Below are 8,720 nucleotides of genomic sequence, written 5' to 3' on the forward strand. Positions count from 1 at the left end.
AAAAAGCTGTGGAGGCCGAGTCATTGAATACATTCAAGGCTGAGTTAGACAAATTTTTGATCAGCAAGGGAGTCAAAGGATATGGGGAAAGGGCAGGAAAATGGAGTTGAGGTAAAAATCAGATCAGCCATGATCTCATTAAATGGCGGAGCAGGCTCGAGGGGCCGAATGGTCTACACCTGCTCCTATCTCTTATGGTCTTTTTTGAACCAGGATGTAGCATTTGCTATTTTCCAGTCCTCTGGCACCACCCCCGTATCTACGGATGTTTGGAAGATTATGGCCAGTACCTCCGCAATTTCCATTCCTTACTTCCCTCAGCAAGCTAGGATGCATCCCATCCAGACCAGATAACTTATCTACTTTAAGTGCAGCCAGCCTTTCAAGTACCTCTTTATCAATTTTAGCCCATCCAGTATCTCAATTATATCTTCCTTTACTGAGACTCTGGCAGCATCTTCTCCCTTGATGCAAAGTATTCATTTAATACCTCGGCCATGCCCTCTGCCTCCATGAGTAGATCTCCTTGATGGTCTCTCATCGGCCCCACCTCTCCTCTTACTACGTGTTTACTGTTTGTATGCCTGTAGAAGACTTTTGAGTTCCCTTTTATGTTGGCCGCCAGTGTATTCTTATTCTCTCTTTGCCCCTCTTATTTCCTTCTTCACTTCCCCTCTGAACTTTCTATATTCTGCTTGGTTCTCACTTGTGTTATCAACCTGACATCTGTCATCTGCCCTTTTTTTCCCATTTCATCTTACTCACTATCTCTTTTGTCATCCAGGGAGCTCTGGCTTTAGCTGCCCTACCTTTCTGCCTCGTGGGAATGTGCCTGCACCTTACCCAAACCATCTCCTCTTTAAAGGTCGCCCACTGTTCAATTACAGTTTTGCCTTCCAATCTTCGATTCCAATTTACCCGGGCCATATCTGTTCTCATCCCATTGAAATTGGCCCTCCTCTAATTGCTTTAGAGTGGCCATGTCCTTTTCCAGAGTTATTCTAATCCTTATGATACTATGATCGCTGCTCCCTAAATGCTCCCCCACTGACACTTGCTCCACTTGGCCCACCTCAATCTGTAGAACCAAGTCCAGCAATGCTTCCTTCCTGTTGGGCTGGAAACGTACTGGTTAGGAAAGTTATCCTGGACACATTTGATAAATTCCTCTGCCTCTTTGCCCCTTATATTATTATTGTTATCCCAGTCTATATTAGGATAGTTGAAGTCTCCAATTATCACTACTCTATAGCTTGTGCTAGATAGATTATAGATCTATGCAGCTACCACAGCAATACCTGTAACTCCTGCAATTACAGGGCCATGAACTGACCCAGCACAAGGAAGCACTAGAGGCAGTCATTGACATCAAGCAGAAAACCACCTCACAACCACCTCCCACTGGTGAACTACTTAGAAGGAGCACACAATTAGGAGATAAAAGAAAGAAGGAACTTCTTCCATCCCTTTACTCCTTCCCAATCCCAATGAGAAGAGGGTGGTTTAACAACTGACCAAAGTGGCTATTAATGGGGCAACATTTCATCTAAAGTGGGATAACAGGGACATATGGGCCTTGTCAGCAGGTTATTTCTGGGAGGTAATAATGTTCTCAAAAGTGTAACACAAGATTGTGAAATATTCCCCCTCATCTTTCAGAGAGTCTATCGGCCAAAGATTGAGGTCATCACTGCTGGATGTGACGATAGTAACTCCGACTCGGAGGAGGGAGTACGAGCACTCATAGAGATCATTGAGGAACCAAATGGAGAAAGTTCAGCTCAGCAAGAGGAGTATCTTTGTGGAGATGAGTCTGGCCAGAAGAAACCAAGTGGCCATTTGGAAGAAGAGCCTAGATCACAACTAACTATCAGCAAATCAGGAAACTTGTTAACTAGTGAGAGGAATCCAGAGACAGCAACACTTGAACAGAATAACAGCTCAGTGATGGACTTCAAAACCCCACCTGGGGAGGGTGAGGGAGACCAGTCTACGAGGATATTGATAGAGGAGATCTCCAGTCAGTCTGATACTGAGATCATCGAGAAAGGTAAACCTCCATTCCAAGGTAACAGCACTGAGAGCAGATACTGGGAAATATCCAGGGGTAACAGCACTGAGAGCAGATACTGGGCAATATCCAGGGGTAAAAGAACTGAGGGCTGATACTAGGAAATATCCAGGGGTAACAGCACTGAGAGCAGATACTGGGAAATATCCAGCGGTAACATCACTGAGAGCAGATACTGGGAAATATCCAGGAGTAAAAGAACTGAGAGCAGATACTGGGAAATATCCAGGGGTAAAAGAACTGAGAGCTGATACTGGGAAATATCCAGGGGTAATAGCACTGAGAGCTGATACTGGCAAATATCCAGGGGTAACAACACAGAGCAGATACTGGGAAATATCCAGGGGTAAAAGAACTGAGGGCTGATACTGGCAAATATCCAGGGGTAACAGCACTGAGCTGATACTGGCAAATATCCAGGGGTAACAGCACTGAGCTGATACTGGCAAATATCCAGGGGTAAAAACACAGAGCTGATACTGGGAAATATCCAGGGGTAAAAGAACTGAGAGCTGATACTGGGAAATATCCAGGGGTAATAGCACTGAGAGCTGATACTGGGAAATATCCAGGGGTAACATAACTGAGAGCTGATACTGGGAAATATCCAGGGGTAACAGCACTGAGCTGATACTGGCAAATATCCAGGGGTAACAGCACTGAGAGCTGATACTGGGAAATATCCAGGGGTAACAGCACTGAGAGCTGATACTGGGAAATATCCAGGGGTAACAGCACTGATAGCTGATACCGGGATATATCCAGGGGTAAAAGCACTGAGAGTTGATACTGGGAAATATCCAGGGGTAACAGCACTGAGAGCTGATACTGGGAAATAACTAGGGGTAACAGTACTGAGAGCTGATACTGGGAAATATCCAAGGCTGAAACGTTTGCAACAATCTTCAGCTAAATGGGTGATCATTCTCGACCTCCCCCTGACGTCCCCACTATCATAGATGCCAGTCTTCAGCCAATTCAATTCACTACACGTGATATCAAGAAACGACTTAGTGCACTGGACACAGCAAAGGCTAAAGGTCCTGACAACATCCCAGCTCTAGTGCTGAAGACCTGTGCTCCAGAACATGCTGTGTCTCTAGCCAAGCTGCTCCGGTACAAGTACAGCACTGGCATCTACCCGACAATGTAGAAAATTGCCCAGGTATACCCTGTCCACAAAAAGCAGGACAAATCCAATCCGGCCAATTACCGCCCCATCAGTCTACTCTCAATCACCAGCAAAGTGATGGAAGGTGTCGTCGACAGTGCTATCAAGCGGCACTTACTCACCAATAACCTGCTCACTGGTGTTCAGTTTGGGTTGCGCCAGGACCACTCGGCTCCAGACCTCATTACAGCCTTGGTCCAAACATGGACAAAAGAGCTGAATTCCAGAGGTGAGGTGAGAATGACTGCCCTTGACATCAAGGCAACATTCGACTGAGTGTGGCACCAAGGAGCTTTAGTAAAACTGAAGTCAGTGGGGATCAGGAGAAAACTCTCCAGTGGCTGTAGTCATACCCGGCACAAAGGAAGATGGTAGTGGTTGTTGGAGGCCAAACATCTCAGCCCCAGGACATTGCTGCAGGAGTTCCTCAGGACAGGTTCCTGGGCTCAACTATCAATGACCTTCATTCCATCCTAAAGTCTGAAGTGGAGCTGTTCATTGATGATTGCAGTGTTCAGCTCAGTTCACAATTCCTCAGATATTGAAGCAGTCCGTGCCTGCATGCAGCAAGACCTGGTCAACATCCAAGCAATGGGCTGATAAGTGGCAAGTAACATTCGCACCACATAAGTGCAAGGCAATGATTATCTGCAACAAGATTCATTAACAATCAATGGCATTACCACCACCGAGTCCCCACCATCAATATCGTGGGGCTCATAATTGATCAGAAAGTCAACTGGACCAGCCATGTAAATGCCAGGGTTACAAGATCAGATGGCACTTCAACTCATTCTTGAGTAGAGTGTAAACAACTTCAGATCTTAATCACTGGCTCCCATTTTCTTTTGGACAGCAGGTGCTGGTAATGGAGGAGAGTCACTGGGAGTGGGGGGGGGGGGGTGGACTGTGCTCAGGGTGGGGACCCCTATCTGTACACATTGGGGGGGGGGTGGACTGTGCTCAGGGTGGGGACCCCTATCTGTACACATTGGGGGGGGGGGGGTGGACTGTGCTCAGGGTGGGGACCCCTATCTGTACACATTGGCGGGGGGGGGTGGACTGTGCTCAGGGTGGGGACCCCTATCTGTACACATTGGGGGGGGGGGTGGACTGTGCTCAGGGTGGGGACCCCTATCTGTACACATTGTGGGGGGGTGGACTGTGCTCAGGGTGGGGACCCCTATCTGTACACATTGTGGGGGGGTGGGCTGTGCTCAGGGTGGGGACCCCTATCTGTACACATTGGGGGGGGGGGTGGACTGTGCTCAGGGTGGGGACCCCTATCTGTACACATTGTGGGGGGGTGGACTGTGCTCAGGGTGGGGACCCCTATCTGTACACATTGTGGGGGGGTGGACTGTGCTCAGGGTGGGGACCCCTATCTGTACACATTGTGGGGGGGTGGGCTGTGCTCAGGGTGGGGACCCCTATCTGTACACATTGTGGGGGGGTGGGCTGTGCTCAGGGTGGGGACCCCTATCTGTACACATTGGGGGGGGGGTGGACTGTGCTCAGGGTGGGGACCCCTATCTGTACACATTGTGGGGGGGTGGACTGTGCTCAGGGTGGGGACCCCTATCTGTACACATTGGGGGGGGGGTGGACTGTGCTCAGGGTGGGGACCCCTATCTGTACACCTTGGGGGGGGGGTGGACTGTGCTCAGGGTGGGGACCCCTATCTGTACACATTGGGGGAGGGGGTGGTCTGTGCTCAGGGTGGGGACCCCTATCTGTACACAGTGGGGGGGGGGTGGACTGTGCTCAGGGTGGGGACCCCTATCTGTACACATTGGGGGGGGGGTGGACTGTGCTCAGGGTGGGGACCCCTATCTGTACACATTGGGGGGGGGGGTGGACTGTGCTCAGGGTGGGGACCCCTATCTGTACACATTGTGGGGGGGTGGACTGTGCTCAGGGTGGGGACCCCTATCTGTACACATTGTGGGGGGGTGGACTGTGCTCAGGGTGGGGACCCCTATCTGTACACATTGGGGGAGGGGGTGGTCTGTGCTCAGGGTGGGGACCCCTATCTGTACACATTGTGGGGGGGGGGTGGACTGTGCTCAGGGTGGGGACCCCTATCTGTACACATTGGGTGGGGGGGTGGTCTGTGCTCAGGGTGGGGACCCCTATCTGTACACATTGGGGGGGGGGGTGGACTGTGCTCAGGGTGGGGACCCCTATCTGTACACATTGTGGGGGGGTGGGCTGTGCTCAGGGTGGGGACCCCTATCTGTACACATTGTGGGGGGGTGGGCTGTGCTCAGGGTGGGGACCCCTATCTGTACACATTGGGTGGGGGGGGTGGACTGTGCTCAGGGTGGGGACCCCTATCTGTACACATTGTGGGGGGGTGGACTGTGCTCAGGGTGGGGACCCTTATCTGTACACATTGGGTGGGGGGGGTGGACTGTGCTCAAGATGGGGACCCCTCTCTGTACACATTGCGGGGGGGGTGGGGGGCGGTGGCGGTGCTGTGTGGGCTGTACTCGGTGGGGACCCCTATCTGTACACAGTGGGGAGGGAGGAAGGGAGGGGCGTGGTCCACGCCCCTGGGGTCTATCCGACTGTCTCCACCACATTCCCGGGACACAACAACCCAAAACCGCTGCAGCTTAAATCTAATCTTCAGCAACAGAGGGCCAATAGGCTTGGCAAAGAGCAGAGCTAGAACTAAACATGACATGCAATGGTGCTGCCCTCTGATGTGCAAACCCTGCCAGTGGGCATGGTGCCAAGCCCCTCTGCTCCTCATAGGACCTGAGACCTCCCAGAGAGAGGTTGTCATCACCAGCCCCGGGAATGCGAAAGACTGAGGATTGCAGCAGACTGGGAGAAAGGGCGCAACCTGATTCAGGGATTTCAGGAGCTGTGGCACCAGGGGACTGGGTGGCCCTCTAATTAAAACGTTCCAGTAAAAGGGACACTCAACTGACACATCCATAAGCCCCACCCGTTTCCCCATTATTGCATCTGTAACATCCTGCTCCCACTCAGTGAGGCCGGACTAACAGACGGGGAATAAGAGGATGTTTGAGAGGCTCCTGAGAAAGCATAGTCTGTTTGAACCCAATACAAATGGATGTGCCTGGAGTATCATTCTTGATATCTAAGGACTTGCTCTCCAGTAGGGATGGACCTGGAGTTGTGTCCTGGGATACAGCAACGTAGGAGAGATCTGGGATGGAACTGTATTAATTACACTGATTGGGTGCGGTGACTGAGAAGAGGCTGGAACCAGCAAGGGGCAATTGGCAATCCAAATATTTTAAAAATGCGCTGGGCCCACAGTGATGACCAGGCAAAGAAAGAAAAAAAGACTTGCATTTATATAGTGGCTTTCACAACCTCAGCAGGTCCCAAAGCACCTTACAGCCAGTGATGGAAGTGTTGTCACTATTGTAATATAGAAAATAACCAATGTATACAGCAAGATCCCACAAACAACAATCTGATTATGACGTTGCTTGAAGAATAAATGTTGGCCAGGACACCGGGGAGAACTCCCCTGCTCTACTTTGAAATAATGCCATGGGGTCTTTTTTATCCACCTGAGACAGCACCTTGGATTAGAAAGACAGCACCTCCAACAATGCAGCACTCCCTTGGTATTGCACTGAGTGTATCTGTCTGGATGATGTGCTCAAGCCTCTGGAGTGGGGCTTGAACCCACAATCTTCAGACTCAGAGGTGAGAGGACTACCATTGAGCTACAGCCAACAAGGGTACAGAAATAGCGATTCCAAGGCTTGGACACTTGGGAATATGAGCTGTGATTCGGAGAGTGTGTTCCTACTGGGAGGATGCTTGCAGTAAATAACGTAGTTCCTGAAGAATTGGTCCAAAGGGTTTGGATAACGTTGGTAATTGCAGCACACCATCACTGGCCAATCACAGATGGTGAAATGACAAAATCGGCCACCAGAGGCCACCAAAAGTCGCAACCCTAAAAACACCAAAATGGGAGAGTCCTGTCAGTCTCGGGTGATCATTGAATGGGCTGATCATATTATCCAGGGTTTGTTGTATTCAATATTAAGTATCAATTTCAATCATGGCTTTATTAAGCAACCATCATTCTCAGCAGCTTGCTGTACAACCTGTAATCTTAAACCATAGCATCAACACACAAATTGTACAAAAGCACACTGGGAGGGGGTATGGAGCAAACTTCAGTCAGTCAGGTGTTTCCTTCACTGATGATGAAATATGAATCTCAACTTGCAGCATTGATATTTCCTAAGGAAATCTCACTCATAATCTTCTTCTTAGATCATGGCCCAGAGGGTGGAAAAACGAAGGAAGAATTAGGAGCTTTGGAGCTTTGTCACATCAACACTGAAGACATTGAGTTTGGTCTGGACTGAGGAGCCCAAACATTATATCAGTGTTATTGAGTCAATGGGCAAAACCTCCAATTCACAGCAGATTTATCCAATGGTTATAGTTCTTGTTAAACAAAAAATTGTTAACTTTCTTTGTTAATTAACAAAATTCTGAGATGTTCTAAAAGATGTTGTTAGATTTATTTTCGATTGATGTTTCAATAAATTTATTTACATTCCGTCTGTAATTGTACATCAAAAAGAATCAGAAGCCGTGTCGTAGCAGAGTAAGGCAGCAGTCTGAAGGGAAAGATGGGATCTTCCCACTGCCTGTCGCCCCTTTCTGGAAGGTTCTACATGAACCAGCACACTCTCTACATTCATGTTTAATAACCCTCCTAGTGACTTAACTTCTTCTAACTTCCCCCTTCACTCTTCCCAGAGATAATCCTCAGTCTGTGGCCCTGTTACTGATTCCCCAACCAGTGGGGACAATCTTTCACTCAAAATACTTTCATAATTTTGGGAATTAGTCTCTCCCCTCCCCAGCCCACTTTAGCCCTCTGTTTTTTTAGCCTTTCTTCATAATTATAAACTCTCATTCCTGGTGGCGTTCTATTGAATCTTTGCTGTCTCTTTTCCATGGCTATAATACTCTGCCTATAACTGGGAGCCCAGGACTGCAGAAACTAATCCAACTGCAGCCTAACTGGTGCCTGGTCTAAATTCAAACATTTCCTTCATTTCTTACTCTGTGCCTGGAGAACACATCTGAGAATCCCATACTCAAGGTCTTCTTCTACCGAAACATCTCTGCATCTGGCCCCAAGTCTCTGTTCCTCTGTTTGGGGTCAAAATTCTCTGTTCCCTTTCTTATCAAGTACATCTTCACATTTCTCTGCATTTAACTGCATTGACCACCAGTCTGCTAACCTGCAATTTGCTGCACTTTTCCTCACAGTTGGCTGCACTCCTGCTCTCCCTAGCCCCCCACTCCCTGCAATTTGGTATCACCCTCAAACCTTCAGTATCACCATCAAACCTTCAGTATTAACTTAGAGTACTGTGTATAGTTCTGGTCTCCATATTATAAAAAAGGTATAGAAGCACTATAGAAGGTGTAAAAATGATTTACAAGGATGATGCGTTT

General features: G+C 48.8%; 1 protein-coding gene across 3 annotated transcripts in view; it reads left to right on the forward strand.

Annotated features, from left to right (window-relative positions):
- Positions 1 to 7,756, forward strand: part of dnaaf1 (dynein axonemal assembly factor 1) — a 178,378-nt gene extending 170,622 nt beyond the window's left edge. For all 3 annotated transcript variants that reach the window (XM_067997601.1, XM_067997602.1, XM_067997603.1), the window contains 2 exons: positions 1,660 to 2,050; positions 7,518 to 7,756. In XM_067997601.1, coding sequence (XP_067853702.1) covers positions 1,660 to 2,050; positions 7,518 to 7,612 — 486 coding nt within the window. In that variant the 3' untranslated portion in view covers positions 7,613 to 7,756. The remainder of the gene's footprint in view (positions 1 to 1,659; positions 2,051 to 7,517) is intronic.
- Positions 7,757 to 8,720: the final 964 nt, after the last annotated feature.

This window comes from Heptranchias perlo, chromosome 16 (assembly GCF_035084215.1).
Source record: "Heptranchias perlo isolate sHepPer1 chromosome 16, sHepPer1.hap1, whole genome shotgun sequence".
NCBI lineage: Eukaryota > Metazoa > Chordata > Chondrichthyes > Hexanchiformes > Hexanchidae > Heptranchias > Heptranchias perlo.